We start from the raw sequence: 19,190 nt of genomic DNA on the forward strand, positions 1-19,190 counted from the left end.
ACCCTAACACACCCTATTGCACTAGCTTTCCTAAAGTTCTTTTTTTTTTACGTTGGCTTCTGACCTTTACACTTAGACCAGAACATAGCAGTGAGGAGCACAGATGGTGGTTTAGAAAGGTCTCTCGGGTACAGATCTGCACTTACTGTATGAGTTCAGACGGCAACCGTGCCTGGTTCAATGATACTGTAGTTATGTACTCATTTTGAATTTTGTACCCAGAAAAGAAGGCAAGGATATGGCTCTGATGATGGTTTGCCTCCATCCCCTTCCCCATCAACAGACCTTTTCTACCCACTGGTGGGCAAACCCTTCATAAGGTGCCACTTACAAGGATATGTATGGGTCGCTTTTTTTATTGTTTTTGCCATTTCTATCTACCTAAGTCGGTGCGACTTTAAGTCACACAGATATGAATGGTACTCATTGGAAATCATGGGGTACGATTTGTCATGTGACTTTGCAGTCCCAAGTCACAGGACAAGTCGAACAAGTGTGAAAGGGGCCTTAAGGAAAGATCTGAAATGTTGGGAAGCTCTACTGATTTCTATCATCCAATCATGTGCAAGCAAAAATGCTGTTTTTTATATTCCTTGCATGTCCCCCTCAGATCTACAGCAACTGCACTTGTAGTACACAGTGAATTTGCCTTTAGTAAATAACCCCCATAGGTTAATATGCAGGGGAGTTTAGAGGTAAAAAAAAAAAAAAAGCCTGACGCCCATAGGAACAGCTGCAAAAACACCCAATGTGTATATGATGCCTTAAATTTAATGTAATTTCTTCATCCCGGTTCACACTATGCAAATCTGATTGGGTTCTGATGCCTTCCACAATGCATAGATTTGCATGTCAAGTCATATGAAGGCTGTTCACATAGATGCAGCGTGATTCTGGTGCTGTCAAAAAAAAATCACATGTGAAAAGCACAAATAACACAAAAAAAATAAAAAATAATGGCACTGCACTGGCACTCCAAAACTATGAAAACATTTTAAGTGTTACTTCTTTCATAGAATGATGTCAATCTACTGCAGAGGTAAACAACCTCGGCATCCCAGAGGTTGTGGAATTACGAGTCCCATGAGGTATTGCAAGACTGACTGCTCTGAAGAAACAGCTGTTTGTTTATTTAGGTCTTGTGTATGCCGAGTCCCACTAGGAGGGTCTAGTTCATTCTAATCACCTGGTACACTTGGTGTTCTGATCAGAAAAGTTGCAGTGTCTGCCTCACTTTAGAAATATTCAACCATTAGGGAGTATCTCACTAAAAATGAAATTACTATTGCATAGGATGCCTAAAATCTGACTTGCATCTTAGTGCAGACTTCTGGGAAAAATCAGTGAGCCAAAATTCCTTTTTTTTTTTTTTTTTTTTTTTTTTTTTTTTTAGGTGTTTTGTACACAAGACTTCCAGGTACTGTAGCCATATTGCATTGAATTTTACAGAAAGATTACAGAGCTGCAGAATAAAATGGTAATGTTGTTTTTAATGACATAACATTACAATATGGCTTGTGTAGCAATTATATATGCTAGAATAATTTTTTTCATTTGCAATTTTTTTTTTCCGTGAAAGTGGAGCTCTCTCTTAATGTTTTAGCTCTATTTTGTGGTATTTATCTAATGTATTTACTGTATTTGTGGCATTAACTGCAAAGACAATACTTTACATTGATGAACTGACTCATTTATAATCAAACTGGTACAGTCCCAATACATACCAAATTGGTTTCCTAACCTCCGCCCTCAACAAATGTAACTATCTTAGTCGGAGATTTTAACTTATGTTTAAAACCTCTTCTGGACTCCTCAGGTCATTCTTTCGTAGATTACTCTATACAGAGTTAAAAGAAAAGTTGAGGTTTTTTTTTTTTATCATACTTACCTAGGTGGATGCAGCATTGGTCTGATGCTGCATCTGTCCCCACAGGCTCTAAGGCGATCAAACACTGCTGATTACTCAGTTCTCAGTACTCCGTGAGCAGATAGCTGGCAACTGCCACTCTCCAGCTCTCTGCTCTGCCCCCCGCGCTCACTGGAGGGGGTGGGAGCAGCTGGCTCAGACTCTCAGCAGCTCACTGAGAGGCTGAGCCGGGTGTCAGTCCATATAGTCACGATCTTCCCTCAGCCTGGACCGGCTCTGTGACGTCAGCTGACAGCAGGCTTCAGCCCGTTGTCTGCTGAAAATGGGTCACAGGAGTGCAGAACGAACTGCACTCCTGTGATCCATAGGAGAAGTACAGCCAAACAAACTTTGGCTGTACTTCACCTTTAAAGTGGTTGTAAAGGTAGGTTTTTTTTTTTTTTTTAAATAACAAACATCTCTATGCAATGAAATTGCACATAGCGGCCCCGCAACCTCCTCTTCTCGGGTCCCCTGCCGATGCTTCTGGCCCCTCCTCTATGTCCAGTGTCCTCATTGGAAGCCACTCGGGGGGCACTTGTGCATGCTCGCTCCCAAGCCCTGCTGCTACATCTAATGACGCAGACAGCATGACTTGACCCCACCCCCTCGTCACTGGGATTTGATTAACAGCAGCGGGAGCCAATGGCTCCAGGTGCCCCAGCAAAGCCAGTGAGACACGGAAGTGAAGGGAGAGAAGAGCTGCAGCCTTGCACAGCGCTAGATCAAATGAAGGGCTCAGGTAAGTAAAGGGGGGTACACTGATGCTTAAACATTTCTTACCTGAATGCAAGCAATGCATTCAGGTAAAAAATGTCTAGGCTTTAGAGCCACTTTAAAAGCTCTTTATGGAAGATGCAACGCCTTCAAAACGTGGCAGATTTTATATCCAGAAAAGGACTGTTGCAATTATTTTGCAGGTCATACCACAGACTCCAGACTGGACTTTATCTTTATTCTAGTATTAAACATCTCCGTTTTTTTTAACTTAGTATATTGAAATCCACCAGAAAAGCTCAAGTAGGATTTTTTTTTAACTGTGTGTTAAAACAATTACATATACAGTTGTGCTCATAAGTTTACATACCCTGGCGGAATTTATGATTTTTTGGCCATTTTTCAGAGAATATGAATGATAACGCAAAAAATTATCTTTCACTCATGGTTAGCGTTTGGCTGAAACCATTTATTATCAATCAACTGTGTTTACTCTTTTTAAATCATAATGGCAACAGAAACTACCCAGATTACCCTTATCAAAAGTTTACATACCCCAGTTCTTAATACCGTGTATTGCCCCCTTTAACATCAATGACAGCTTGAAGTCTTTTGTGGTATTTGTGGATGAGGCTCTTTTTATCAGATGGCCACTCCAGAACCTTCACTTTGATCTGCTGTAGCCAATAACAGGTCAACTTGAGCTTGAGTTTTGGATCATTGTCATGTTGGAATGTCCAAGTACGTCCCATGCGCAGCTTCCTGGCTGATGAATGCAAATATTCCTCCAGTAGTTTTTGATAACATACTGCATTCATCTTGCCATCAATTTTGACCAAATTTCCTGTGCTTTTGTAGCTCACACATCCCCAAAACATCAGCAATCCACCGCCAGAAGGTTTGAGGCTTGTCTCTGAGCTGTTTGGCATATTGTAAGTGGGATACTTTGTGGCATTTGCATAGTAATGGCTTTCTTCTGGTGACTCGACCATGCAATCTTTCTTCAAGTGCCTCCTTATTGTGCATCCTGAAACAGCCAAACCACATGTTTTCAGAGAGTCCTGTATTTCATCTGAAATTATTTGTGGGTTTTTCTTTGCACCCCGAACAATTTTCCTGGCAGTTGTGGCTGAAATTTTAGTTGGTCTACCTGACCGTGGCTTGGTTTTAACAGAACCCCTCATTTTCCACTTCTTGATTAGAGTTTGAACACTGCTGACTGGCATTCTCAATTACTTGGATATCTTTTTATATCCCTTTCCTGTTTTATACAGTTCAACTACCTTTTGCTGCAGATCCTTTGACAATTATTTTGCTTTACCTATGACTCAGAATCCAGAAATGTCAGTGCAGCGCTAAATTAAAAATGCAAGGGTCTGTCAGGAGTCCAGAAACTCATTGACCTTTTATACACACACACTAATTACAAGCAAACAGATCACAAGTAAGGATGGTTACCTTTAATATCCATTCAAACCCCTTTGTGTCAACTTGTGTGCATGTTATCAGGCCAAAATCACCAGGGTATGTAAATCTTTGATCAGGATCATTTTGGAAGTTTGTGTTGTCATTATTATTTAAAAAGGTTAAAACACATTTGATTGATAATAAATGGCTTCAGCCAAACACTAACCATGAGTGAAAGAAATGTTTTTGTGTCATTCATATTCTCTGGAATATGGCCAAGAAGTCATAAATTCTGCCAGGGTATGTAAACTTATGAGCACAACTGTACAGTGGATGTTATTACAACGGTTGGTCCAGATCGCTCAGCACATACTAAGCACATCACATGATTACCCACCTTGGGATTACATGTCTCATTATCCCTTGCACCATGCCCTGTTGTCTGAGACCCAGCCTCAGAAGCTGCAGTCATTTCACAACATTGGAGCAGGAGCAGGGGCAGGGCTTGCATTGCCGGGCTTTGGCAATGCAAGCCCTGCATTGGTGCAGTTTCCAAATAGAAGTTCAGTTCATACACATTACTGTTATCCATAAAGAGAAAACGGGCTCATTGCTCTGTGATATGTCTGATATAAAAATAATTTGTGCTAAGATCCTGGCCTCACGCCTCAAACCCCTACTGCTCTCTTGGATTCACCCAGACCAAGTCATTTTTATCCAAGGTAGAGGAGCAAAAGGGCAACTCTGAAATAATTTCACATAATGCTGATTCGAACCACGACCAATGGACCAGAGGCCTTATACCGAGATGAGACATCAAAGACTTTGGGATCATGCTAGCTAGGGCAGAGCGACGTGTTCTCGTCACCTCCCTTTGCTGCTGTTGTTTCCAGTAGGACGGGCTGTCTGTGAGCTTCCAGCCGGCGCTCCAGACTACACTACATGCCTACTATTGTCTATTAACATGTGAGTTTAATTTTTTTTTACTTATTTTAATAAAGTCAACGATTTTACACTATATGGAGCCTTTTTTCCTTTCATGACCATACCCGTAATGCTGTGGGCTGATGTCTGAGTACCTGTCAGTGTGAACATCCCTAGCATGATCCCAAAGTCTTTGATGTCTCATCTCGGTAGAAGGCCTCTGGTCCATTGGTCGTGGTTCGAATCAGCATTGATAAACAGCTCTCTCTGATCCTCTGTAATGGGGGATCATGAGTTTCTGGTAAGCGGCCAGTCTCATTTACGGTGGTGGAACAAGCACTTTTCTCTTTTCACAGAAGAATTCATGTATTTTGGAACCTTTTTGAATTTCTTTTATATATACTTTTATATCACTTGGGTGACCTATATATTTTTTTGTATATGGACTCTTATATATCATTTTGATTTTTTCATTTTTGATTGATTATTAATCTGATATGTGTTTTGAATTTCATTATTAACGCACTAAAGGGGAACTTTATACTCAGTTCTAATCATTTGGTTTGGTGATGATGTGTATGATCACCAATCCTTTCTAGCTCGATTCAACCCCTCATTTTTCCCCATTTAATTTTACTGTGTTTGTGTTACATAGATGAATCGCAGCTGTAATTGTTATTGTTTATGTACTTCACCGTAGTGCAGTTATTTTCCCCTTTTTTCCCCATACTGGCTATTGAACTTCCGTTTTCTAGTCCCGTCATAAGTGTTGTTCATCACCGCGTTCTGGACGGTTGGACTTAGGTCGGACTTTGGGTTGACCGTGTGTAGGCAAGACCGCTTGAATGGAATTCCGTCGGAGTTCTGTCAGAGAAACCAGCTAAAGCGATCGTGTGTACGCGGCATAAGACAGCCCTTTCCAAACAGGGTGCCTTGGCAAAATGCCTAAAAATTGCCCAAAAATTGTAGACAAGCTAGCATGTGGATGAGGCCCGCCTTTTAGTTAGACAAAGTCAGCACATCCAGATATGCTTTTTTTGTCAGGTATGTCTTGCTGATCACATGGTTTTGCAAAGTAAATGTCCCAGGACGCCTTCCATTGCTAATGCAAGTGCATTTCACAGTTTCATTTACAGTGATGGAAAAAAGTAATTTGATCCCCTGCTGATTTTGTACGTCTGCCCACTGACAAAGAAATTATCAGTCTATAATTTTAATGGTATATAGACTGATCGTTTCTTTGTCAGTGGGCAAACGTACAAAATCAGCAGGGGATCAAATACTTTTTTCCCCTCACTGTATAGTGAAGAGGAAAACATTTATGTCGATGAGTAGGGGTTTACTTAAGGGACAGCTTCACTATAGGTAAAGTTGCCCTTTAAAGCAAACCTGTCATGTGGGAAATACAGGAGTTGCCACGGCTACATGGGTGGTGGGAAAGAAAACCACTTGGTTGCCCAATGCCTCCTGCAGCACTATTGTGTTCTGCCGGTGGGGGGGTGGGGACACGAGTAGCCTTCCTGGCCAGCAGACCACAATGATAATTCAGGGCAGCTATAGCCGCCGGCAGTGATTGCATGAAAAAAAATCTGACAGGTTGGTTGTACCCAAGTCGATCCATGGATTGACTTGGGTACAATCAGCCTGCCCATAGATGGATCTAATCTTGGCCGGTTCAGCAGAGACCATTTTCGATCCAAGTATGGCCAGCTTAAAGAAGGGCTTGACAAATTTGCTTTGAATCCCGGAGACAGTTAGGGTCCTTTCACACTGGGGCGGTTTGCAGGCGCTATTACGCTAATAATAGCGCCTGCAAACCGACCCGAAAGTGCCGCTGCCAGTCCTGCCAGCCGCATCTTTGGAGCGGTGAAGGAGCGGAGTGTATACCGCTCCTTCACCGCTCCTGCCCATTGAAATCAATGGGACGGTGCGGCTATACCGCCGGCAAAGCGCCTCTGCAGAGGCGCTTTGCGGTGGTTTTAACCCTTTCTCGGCCGCTAGCAGAGGGGTAAAACCGCCCCGCTAGCGGCCGCATACCGACGGTAAAGTGCCGCTTACAACAGCGGCGCTTTACCGCCGACAACGCCCCCGCCCCAGTGTGAAAGGACTCTTAAAGTTAGGAGCCAGGTTTTTTTTTTTTTAAACTAATAAAACTTACGGGTGGAATATAAAACATATGATGTTCCCAAAAGTGAGCCATTCTGCAATTTTTGCACACGTTTAAAAAATCATTTTAGGCCTGAAGACTACATGGAACCCCCAAACATTATATATTTTCTGAAAGCAGACACCCTAGAGAAATAAATAGTGGTAGTTCCAATTTTTTATGTCACACAATATTACCAGAAAGGTAATTTCAATAAAAAACACATTAAAAAGTTAATTTTAGGGGGCACAAAAACGCAATAAACTACCCAATTTTTTTGTAAAATATAAAAGCCCATTTTGCACCTAGTAAATAAATACTTAACATGTCAAACCTTATATTTGCGTGCGCCCATGAAATGGCGACAAACTTCAGTACCCTATATTTTCTGAGGGGGGCTGCTGCAGAGAGTTTTTTTACCTTCATGCATTGAATGCATGAAGGTTAAGAACCTTGAGCCTTTACAACCACTTTAAAGAGTTTTGTTTACCAGGTACTTACTACTTAAAGTGTTTGTAACCCTAAAAAAAAAAAAAAAAAAAAAATGGATCCTGTTCCTTTAACCACTTGCCGACCGGGCCATAGCCGAAAGACGGCAACAGCGCGGTCGGCTAGTTCTGGGTGGACGTCCATGGACGTCCTCCCAGAATACTGCTCTTGCGCGCCCCCTGGGGCGCGCACCCGAGAACTTCCGTGACCGCCGGGTCCAGAGGACCCGGCGCATCACGGATCACGGTAAACGGCCGCTAATCGCGGCCGTTTACCATGTGATCGCTCCGTCAAATGACGGAGCGATCACATGTCAACAGACCGGCGTCATGTCATGACGCCGGTTCCTCCCACCCCTCTGTGTACCGATCGGTACAGTGTGAGGGGAGAGGGGGAGGGATCGGATGGCAGCACCGCTGTGGGCTGCATGTGTAGTGCCCACAGCGGTGCTCAGTGACAATTGCAGTCACATCCATCCATTCCTCCATGCTCAGCCATCCCTGCACAATACCCCGCAATACTCTGCACAATACCCCGCAATACTCTGCACAATACCCCGCAATACTCTGCACAATACCCCGCAATACTCTGCACAATACCCCGCAATACTCTGCACAATACCCCGCAATACTCTGCACAATACCCCGCAATACTCTGCACAATACCCCGCACTACTCTGCACAATACCCCGCACTACTCTGCACAATACCCCGCACTACTCTGCACAATACCCCGCACTACTCTGCACAATACCCCGCACTACTCTGCACAATACCCCGCACTACTCTGCACAATACCCCGCACTACTCTGCACAATACCCCGCACTACTCTGCACAATACCCCGCACTACTCTGCACAATACCCCGCACTACTCTGCAATATACTCTGCAATATACCCGGCACTACTCTGCAATATACCCGGCACTACTCTGCAATATACCCAGCAATATACCCTGCAATATACCCTGCACTACTCCGCAATACTCTGCAATATACCCAGCAATACTCTGCAATATACCCCGCAATACTCTGCAATATACCCCGCAATACTCTGCAATATACCCCGCAATATACACTGCACTACTCCGCAATACTCTGCAATACCCCGCAATACTCCGCAATTTTTAACCAGTTCCCGCCCACAGTCATATGACGTCCTTGACTTTGAGCGGGGATATCTGAATGATGCCTGCAGCTACAGGCATCATTCAGATATCAGCTTTTTTAGCCGGCGATTTCCTACACCATAAGAATGATCATAGCGGCTGTTCCACTGCTTGATCGTTCTTATGGGAGGCAAGAGGGGACCCCCCCCCTTCCTGCCACCCTCCGGTGCTTCTACCGACTCACCGCTACGATCGAAGCCAAGATCGTTTTTTTTTTTTTTTTATTTCAGGCACAGCCTAGAGGTGAGATGTGAGGTCTTATTGACCCCATATCTCACTGTAAAGAGGACCTGTCATGCCATATTCCTATTACATGGGATGTTTACATTCCTTGTAATAGAAATAAAAGTGATCAAAAATTTTTTTGGGGGGGAAAAAGTGTCAAACTAAAATAAATAAAGTAAGATATAAAGTAAAAATTTTTAAAGCGCCCATGTCCGTGTGCTCGCATGCAGAAGCGAACACATACGTAAGTCCCGCCCACATATGAAAACGGTGTTCAAACCACACATGTGAGGTATCACTGCGAACGTTGGAGCGAGAGCAATAATTTTGGCCCTAGACCTCCTCTGTAACTCAAAACATGTAACCAGTAAAAAATTTTAAAGCGTCACCTATGGAGACTTTTAAGTAGTGACGTTTGGCACCATTCCACGAGAGTGTGCAATTTTGAAGGGTGACATGTTAGGTATCTATTTACTCGGCGTAACTTCATCTTTTACATTATGCAAAAACATTGGGCTAACTTTACTGTTTTGTTTTTTTTTAAAGCACAAAACTGTTTTTTTTCCAAAAAAAACGCGTTCTAAAAATTGCTGCGCAAATACCGTGCGAGATAAAAAGTTGCAACAACCGCCATTGTATTCTCTAGGGTCTTTGCTTAAAAAAAAATATATATAATGTTTTGGGGGTTCTATGTAATTTTCTAGCAAATAAATTATTATTTTTACATGTAGGAGAGAAATATAAGAATTGGCCTGGGTGCTCCAGAACGCCTGGAGGTGCTCCGTGCATGTTGGGCCTCTGTATGTGGCCACGCTGTGTAAAAGTCTCACACATGTGGTATCGCCGTACTCGGGAGTAATAGCAGAATGTGTTTTGGGGTGTAATTTGTGGTATGCATATGCGGTGTGTGAGAAATAACCTTCTAATATGACAATTTTGTGAAAAAAAAAAAAAGAAAAAAAAAAATCTTGATTTTGCAAAGAATTGTGGGAAAAGATGACAATTTCAAAAAAACTCATCATGCATCTTTCTAAATACCTTGGAATGTCTTCTTTCCAAGTAGGGGTCATTTGGGGGGTATTTGTACTTTTCTGGCATGTTAGGGTCTCAAGAAATTAGATAGGCCATCAGTACTTCAGGTGTGATCAATTTTCAGATATTGGCACCATAGCTTTTGGACTCTCTAACATTCACAAAGACCAAATAATATACACCAAGTTGTACTTATTTTTACCAAAGATATGTAGCAGTATAAATTTTGGCCAAAATTTACGAAGAAAAATTACTAATTTGCTAAATTTTATAACAGAAACAAAGAAAAATTCATTTTTTTACCAAATTTTCAGTCTTTTTTCTTTTATAGCGCAAAAAATAAAAAACCCAACGGTGATTAAATACCACCAAAAGAAGGCTCTATTTGTGTGAAAAAAAGGACAAAAATTTCATAGGGGTAAAGTGTTGTATGACTGAGTAATTGTCATTCAAAGTGTGAGAGCACCGAAAGCTGAAAATTGGTCTGGTTAGGAAGGGGGTTTAAGTGCCCAGTGGTCAAGTGGTTAAAGCATTTTATACAGCACAGTGCTTGTGCTGAGTCATTTGGCCCTTTGTACTACCTTAAATACCTGGCTGATCCTGACAGTTTCTGCCCTCCCCCTGTAAACTGATAATGGGTATCATGGTTGCTGAGCCCTGACACCGTGGTTATTTTACGTGCCTCCGTCATCCACTGTGTCTCCTCTCTCCCCCGATCCCCCCTGCCCCTCAGATCCATTCACTCCACGATCCTCCCCTTCAGCTTATAAAATAATAGTGTTAAGTCTCTACAATCCCCTCTGTTAAATAATAATATGTGCCCCACTCTATGTCCTTTATTTTCAAAAAAGCTGATTTCTACCTTATATACCTTATATCAGAGCATCTCCCGGCACTCACGTGACTCTTAGGCTCTCTCCTCCTGGCTGACGTCAGCGGGAGTTCTCAGCTCCTTTCGCTGTATCTGTCAGACGGGGGGAGGAGAGAGCCATATTTGTAATTTGTAGCAGAGCAATGTTAGTGTCATATCAAATGGGGCAAGTTAGAGAATACTTTTTATCTATAGTAAAGACTATTTTTACATAACACTGGTCAAAATAAAATAAAATATTTTTGTATGTCTTTTTGTCTATACATTACATAAAAAATAAATATTTTTGGCTGGACAATGTTGCAAAGGAAAGCCTAGTCTGTTCCTCCTCTCAAAATGTATGTATTCCTGTGTTTTTTAAAAGCTGAAGTCTGGGGAAAGAATATCTTTCAACATATGCTATGTAAAAATAAATATTATCTAAGGATGGGTTTTCCATGTGTGGATGCTACTGACTTGGCCCCTGTTCACATACAGTATATGCCAATTGCATGCGTTTTGAACCGCATCCAATTCGCATGACATGTGAACCAAACCAGCTTTCTATGGAGCCCATTCACATTTGTGCGGGATGGCCACAGTGCATCTTTTAGCCCTGGCTCACATTGATGCTACTTTGAAATCATGCCCACTTCACCTGAAGTAGTGTGATTTCAAAGTAGCAAGGTCAGCGCGATTTCAAGTGCTACTTGATAGACATCTGTGTGGCTTCATACACAGATGTCTATTGAAGTCGCACCTGAAATCTGGAAAAAGTAGTGCAGAAACTACTTTTGCAAATCGGTGCCGCAAAATCGGTGTTGCACCGATTGGAACAGTGTCGTTGCCTCCAATAGGCTGCGACTTGACATGCAATTTGATCTCTCAAATCGCTCCAATGTGAACCTAGGCTTAAAAGAGTCCAGTACAATTTTTGATCCAGTTCATGTGCGATTTCAAGTGTCATACACTTTAAAATTTTGCACCTGAACTGGTGAACCAAACTGCACTGGACTCCTTTGAAAAATCACACATATGTGAACGGGGTCTTAGCTTCAGTCATCTCATGCAATACTGTAAGCATCAGACTTCTGCCACTGAAGCTTACAGTTCCACCTCTAATACTGCAATGATAGCTCCCCTTCTACCTTGTCTATTCACAAAACACCTTGTATGCTTTTCACAGTGATTGAAGAGCATGTAGGAGGCTGTGCATTATACCTGTGATGCACTGATTGCAGTTGAAATGCTTTGCAGGCCCCAATGCAAAAAAATAATAAACATGGAATATACCTTCAAGTGATGGCAAATGTATCACTGAATTAACAGGTCCATAGTGGAAATGCTCTGGTCCATAAAGGGTATAAACATAAGAGAACAAAATGGGTTAAAGTGGTTGTAAACCTCAGACATGAAATATGAGCAAAACATATCTCTCTATAGTGTGTACGTGTCTCAATTAAGAGCACTAAATGTCATTTCTGTCTGTTTCTTTGTTCCTCTGCTATCTGCATTAATCACTTCTGACAAGTTTTCCTGACACCAAGAGAAAAAGGGAGGGACCTCCAGCACACAGATTGTGATAGTAGTGCCCTGTGTAGGTGGCTCTCTCTACTACCCGTGAATTTGGCTCTGTTATACCTCCCTGTATAGGTGGCTCTCTCCACTACCCATGTATTTGGCTTGGTTATACCTCCCTGTGTAGCTGGCTCTCTCTACTACCCGTGGATTTGGCTTGGTTATACTTCCCTGTAAGACTATGTATCTACCCTTTTATTATTCAGGAGTGTGTTACGTACAGAGTGCAGAGTTCAGGGATTGACTGTGTACAGAGTGCAGGGTTTAGGGGTGCGCTCCCTCTCCCTATGTAGGTGGCTCAAGTAGCGCCCTGTGTAGATGGCTCTCTCTACTACCCGTGTATCAGGGGCGGATCCAGGGGGGGGGCAACTAGGCAATTGCCCCCTCCGAGAAATGCGGGTGACTGTGAGAGAGCCCGCCGGCGGGCGGCTCCGTAAGTGAGAGCGCCGCCGCGCGGCTCCATAGGTGAGAGAGCCGCCGGGCGGCTCCGTGAGTGAAAGGGACGCCGGGCGGCTCCATGAGTGAGAGAGAGAGAGCCGCCGGGCGGCTCCGCAGGAGGGAGACAGCAGGCTGGCCCGGCGGCTCGGTTGGTGACATGTGCCGCTCGATGTGTTTGTGGGCAGGCTGCTGGCCAATCAGTGAACCGGCAGGCGGGGGAGCAGAGAGATGACATCATCTCTCACCGCCCGGCGCCCGCCCTGCATCCCTGCTGTTCCCCCCCCCCCATGCAGGCAGCTGCGGCAGCAGAGAGATTACATCATCTCTCTGCTGCCTGTCTCTGGGACACAAGAGACCACCTTAGCAGGTGGCAAGTGACAATCTGCAAAATACGTTCAACCTTAAATTTACCATGGAGTGCAGCCAGACGCAGATCCATTTCTTGGACCTCCAGATAGGTTTGCACCCCAATGGTCAAATCTTTACTGTTTTGTATCGTAAACCCTCTTCGGGCAATACGATACTGCACGCCCAGAGTGCCCACCCTGAACCCCTCCTTAGAAGTATCCCGTTCAGCCAATACCTTAGGCTAAAAAGGAACTGCACCCGCGAAGAAGATTTCCTCCGGGCTGCACATGAACTCTACAACAGACTCAGATAGGGGTTACAGTCACTCCCTCCTGAAAAAAGCCTTTAATAAGGCAAAAAAACTAAACAGAAAGGACCTTATCTTCTCGGCTAAACCACTTGATACTAGACAACCAATACGACTTATTACTCATTATTCAAACCAGCATGCACAAATTAAACAGATTCTTAACCAATTTTGGCCCTTATTAACATCAGATCCCACCATTGCCAAATATGTAAAAACTTATCCGGACATCACATATCGTCGTTCCCCTTCCTTGCGTGATCGACTTATCAAAAGCCATCACGTAACTGATACTTCACACCTGCCTATTGCCACAGGTACATACCAATGTGGCAAATGTGACATATGTGCCTTTGTCAGCAATTCCAAAGATGTGACCCTGCCTGGTGGTAACATTCACACCATTAGACATCGGGTCACCTGTACCACTGTAGGTGTCGTTTATTTAGCCCAATGCCAATGTGGATCATACTACGTTGGCAAAACCAAGCGCCCTTTCCAGACCCGTATCCGAGACCACATTAAACCACTATATAAAAACACTACCACCACCGCTATTAATCGACACATTGCTGCTCAGCACAACTTCGATCCCCATGTCATTCTGTTTTCCGCACTTGAACATGTTCCTGCACATGTTAGAGGCGGCAGCATAGACAACAGACTGTTACAACTTGAAACAAAATGGATTCATTTATTAAATGCTACTAATTTTCCCGGACTCAATGAACAGATAAGTTTTAAACCGTTTCTTTAAATTCTTGTCTCGTTTAGTTGCATCCGTCAATTGTTGCCTACATTCATTGTCATCGCTGAAATTTTCAATTTATGCCGTGTATTGTCCTCCACTCTATTTCCCTTTCCTCTCCCTTTTTCCCCCCCTTCCCCTTCCCTGTCCCATCCTGTTTATTTTTCATTTTTTCATGTTTTATGTCCATGTTTGTACTTCCCCCATTTCCCTCCACGCCCTCCTTGTTCTTCATCTCTCTGCCATGGCTACGTTTGTGTTTTTCCCCCCCTGTACAGGCCTTTAGGGCACTTTCAAAGTACTAATATTGAAGTTTTATATGTTGGTCAAACTGCATTTTTCTATATATTTAAAATCCAAACATATATATTCTTCGATTGTTTTTTTTTTGATTTATGTTAATTTTCATTGTTGTGAAACTTTGTGATACATATATTAATTCAATTTATTCTTCTTCTTCCTTTTATTTATGTTTTGGTATGCCCTTTTCAGTTATCGCTACACAGTCTTTTCATAGGTTTTTTTCTGCATTACTGGGCCCTTGTGGTTCTCTATGATCGCTATGCGTTTTGTGGCTGGACATTGGGGGCCGATGCGCAGGTGTATATGCCCGCTGTCCCTTTTAGACCCTTGCGGACTGTCGGGCGAATGGGGATCAGCTCCCCTATCCTGTGCCTTTGCCCACATTTTATCCTGCATTGGGGTGGGCTCCATCTCCGGATCGCTTCGTTTCCCTGACCGCTCGGTATCCCTGGGCTGGCGTGGCTGTGTTCCCCTCTTGGGGGATGCTTTACCAGCGCCGTCCGTGCCTGTACGGACGCCAGGGGCAGACCACCTTTTTTGTCTGCCTTGGGGGTCCACGCGCTGCTCGCATTCTTGCGGCCCCCCCCTACTCCATCGGTTTATGGGTGGTGACGACGCCTAGATACCTCCCAGTCCTGGGCGTTCCATCCTCCCATTTTCCCCGGGGCGGGCCGTTTGGTCTGAGCATGCGCGCGCGGCGCATGTCGGAACTTGGAGTTCCGAGGCGCCGCGGTCTGCACACGCGCGGACGCCCGCTGTTTGAGCGTCCGCACACCTGATCACTTATTGATCAGGTGTGGGGGGTATTTCAGTAACCGGCCAGTCCCTCAATCCACATGCTGGACGAGGGACGTGCCTGTCTATACTCCCACACACAACAACCAGGTAAAGTGACACTCTTATAGCACTAAAATTATTGCTTTCAACTACTGTCCACTGAAGCCTTCAACCATTCTCTTTTAGAAGCGAACATTTGGGAAATACCATCCATCCTCTTTTTGGCAATTTGCATCATTAACCTTCCATGCGCTACCTGCTTAACTTTATGTCTTATCAGGTAAATTATTTCCTGGTTTTTTTAACCAGTCTTATTAAGTCTCTGCCTCCCCATCATAGTCCCCTTTGTTCATTCCTCTGCAGGACACTTTGCATTCAGTGCTTTTTCAAAAAGACTTTGCCTTGTGTATTTGAGGTTGCAAACATCCCAATTAGCCATCTGCGCTGCAGTATACTTCATCATGTAAGATTACTCTCAGTGCCATTTTTCTCTCTCATCTCCATTAACACTGTTTGGCCCACCTTTAAACGTATTTTTCTACACAGGTTACTCATTAACTGATTGTCAACCCTGTAAATGGGCTTGTTGTGTGGTGGTATCCATTTACAGGCACTTCCAGCCTTCTGCAATTGACCGTTTTTAAGTAATAGTGTGAGTCTCTTTTCCTTTTTTCAAAAAAATTTATCTTTTTTGCTCTTTGCAATTGATGCATAAAGGCATCATTTTGAGTATTTCTTTAAATATAACGTCCAAGTGAAATTTAACAGCTCCTCACCTATTTGAAATACACTCTCTTGCCAGGTTTACTACATGCCCCCTGCAGGCACATTATATGGCGTGGTTTGCTCCGTCTCCCTGAGGTGACGCTTGCCGTGCCCCCCCCTCGGGTGTCATGTTTTCAGGTGCGTCTGCGCTGCTGGAATTTTGGTGGCCGCCTCTTTGCATGATAGTCCAGCCACAATAATGCACATTATATTTTGTACTGTCAAATATTTCTGTTTACATATTGTTTTCTGTACTCCTATATATAGACTTCTATGTACCCAGTTTGAGCTCTTGTTCCCTGAGGAAGCCAATGTCTTGGCGAAACATGTAGGAAATCGAGCCCATATTTCAATAGCCATCTCCATCCGGCCTACTTGATTATACTTCTGGGTCGCACACATTATACAAGTTGATTTTAAGTGTAAACAATCTGAATGTTTATTGTATATTTATATTGTTATCAACAAATAAAGTTTGCTACTTTGTTATTTTTAAAAAAAATTTTTTCTTTTTTTGTATACCTAATCCAAGCACCGCAATAATCCCCTGTCCCTATATCTCCTAGCTAATTGACAATCTGCATCTGGTGACAGGCGACGTGGCAAGTGACAATCCGCAACATGTGGCAGGCGATGTGGCAAGTGACAATCTTCATCTGGTGACAGGCGACGTGGCAAGTGACAATCTGCATTTGGTGACAGGCGACGTGGCAAGTGACAATCCGCAACATGTGGCAGGCGACGTGGCAAGTGACAATCTGCATCTGGTGACAGGTGACGTGGCAAGTGACAATCCGCAACATGTGGCAGGCGATGTGGCAAGTGACATGGCAAGCGACAATCCGCAACGTGGAAGGCGACGTGGCAAGTGAGAATCTGCATCTGGTGACAGGCGACGTGGCAAGTGAGAATCTGCATCTGGTGACAGGCGACGTGGCAAGTGACAATCCGCAACATGTGGCAGGTGACGTGGCAAGTGACAATCCGCAACATGTGGCAGGCGACGTGGCAAGTGACAATCTGCATCTGGTGACAGGTGACGTGGCAAGTGACACACTCGGGGCTCCCACTGATTCTGCATTATGGGGAGTTAAACTATTTAATTTTTTATAACAATGTAATAATAGTAATAATGCGCTTCAATCATCCTGACACCATAACAACCATGGTGCCGTGATGATTGAAGCACCAACACCAGCCATTTCCCCGATAGATGTACCCCAAAAAAATATTTTTTCTGGCAGTGCCCCTCCCGAGACTAGACTCTGGATCCGCCCCTGCCGTGTATTTGGCCCTCTCTACTACCCGTGTCTTTGGCTCTCTCTACTACCCGTGTCTTTGGCTCCGTTATATCTCCCTGTGTAAGTGGCATTGCCTTGTAGGGAGATCGTTCTCCCACTCATATTATGGAGAGCTATCCCTGCCGTGCTTCGCCATGGGGGTGGGGGGGATCGGTTACAGCCTAAAGCCACTGAAAGCAAAGCTGTCTATTGCTCATACAGAAGAGTTCTGTGTTTACAAGTGACTGCGGGGAGAGGAGGGTGAGAGCCGGAGGTGGCAAGATGGAATTCTGCCATGATTCGGCTGCAAAACTGGGTGGGAGGGCTACGGGCCAAAGCCTGGTGGGCCAGATTCGGCCTGCTGGCCTTGTGTTTGACATACAGTGTAAGGGGGTTAAAATAGGTGGTGAGGAGGCAATAAAACACCTCCTCAGCATCTGTCAAATGCTCCATGAAAAGCAAGAAAGCAATGCCAGTGTAAACTAGCCTTAAAAGAAAATCCTAAATTTTGGTTGTCACCAGAACAGGAATATAGGGAAAACCCTCCATTGGGGACGCTGGTTCTGATGACAACCAGGTGTTTCCTCTGTTTTGGATATGATACAGGAAATGAAGGGGAATCTCCACAATGGCAGATAGCAAGAAGATAACGCTCTCCTTTTCTATATCCAAAATAAAGAAAAGAGTTTTGTGTGAAGTTCTAAGGCTGTGTTGTTATCATATAGCTGGGGAAGTATCGGGATTCCCTGATCATGTCTCCAGCACACAATCCTAACACACCATAACATATACTGAGGTTTATTCTGAGAAAACATCCCAGAAGTATTACAAACAAAAAGGACTGACAAGAAAAAAGTGTCCATTGTTTACAATTGAGCTTTGATAACATACAGGAGACTGTCTGGTGGCAGACCTTTATTATAGCATAAAGCAGGTTTGTATGTCTCACATAGACTATGAGAACCGGTGTGTGCTGAGCAGACAATCACAATACACTGAGCTGAGTATACAGGCACACTACTCACAGTAATAAGACACCACAGGGTCCCTCTTCTCATGTTCCTGTGCTGTCCTCAGGTGATGTTGGATAGACTTGAACTGTGGCGGAATGGAGGGCAGCTGAGCGGCCATCTCTGTCCCCTCACACAAAAATACAGTGACAGAAGGCACAGCACAACACACAATACACACACACTGCTCTTCCGCTTCCGCCCGTTTGTGGGTGGGGCCAAGAGGGTGATACAGCGAGATGGGAGGAGACACAACGCTGCTAGGAGAAGAGACAGGAAGTGTGGGCGGGGTGACGCAATTGGGGGCAGGAGAAGAGAGTTGCTTAGTAGGCGGGGTGATGCAGCTGAGATGGGAAGAGAGACAGGGCACATGGGCGGGGTAACAGAGCGGAGATGGGAGGAGTGACAGGGAAAGTGTGGAAGAGGGCGGGCTGACACAGCGGAGATGGGAGGACAGACAGGGCACATGGGCGGGGTAAAAGAGCGAAGATGGGAGGAGTGCCAGGGAAAGTGTGGAAGAGGGCGGGCTGACACAGCGGAGATGGGAGGACAGACAGGGCACGTGGGCGGGGTAAAAGAGCGAAGATGGGAGGAGTGCCAGGGAAAGTGTGGAAGAGGGCGAGGTGACACAGCGGAGATGGGAGGACAGACAGGGCACATGGGCGGGGTAACAGAGCGGAGATGGGAGGAGTGACAGGGCACGTAGGCGGGGTAACAGAGCGGAGATGGGAGGAGTGACAGGGCACAAGGGCGGGGTAACAGAGCGAAGATGG

At 44.4% G+C, this 19,190-nt stretch overlaps 1 protein-coding gene across 1 annotated transcript in view; it reads right to left on the reverse strand.

Annotated features, from left to right (window-relative positions):
• VTA1 (vesicle trafficking 1) overlaps positions 1-18,650 on the reverse strand; it is a 362,316-nt gene extending 343,666 nt beyond the window's left edge. Inside the window, exon 1 of the mRNA XM_073627853.1 lies at positions 18,433-18,650. Within this exon, the coding sequence (XP_073483954.1) occupies positions 18,433-18,538 (106 nt within the window). The 5' untranslated portion in view covers positions 18,539-18,650. The remainder of the gene's footprint in view (positions 1-18,432) is intronic.
• Between the last annotated feature and the right edge of the window lie 540 nt (positions 18,651-19,190).

Source organism: Aquarana catesbeiana, linkage group LG04 (assembly GCF_042186555.1).
Source record: "Aquarana catesbeiana isolate 2022-GZ linkage group LG04, ASM4218655v1, whole genome shotgun sequence".
Classification (NCBI taxonomy): Eukaryota; Metazoa; Chordata; class Amphibia; order Anura; family Ranidae; genus Aquarana; species Aquarana catesbeiana.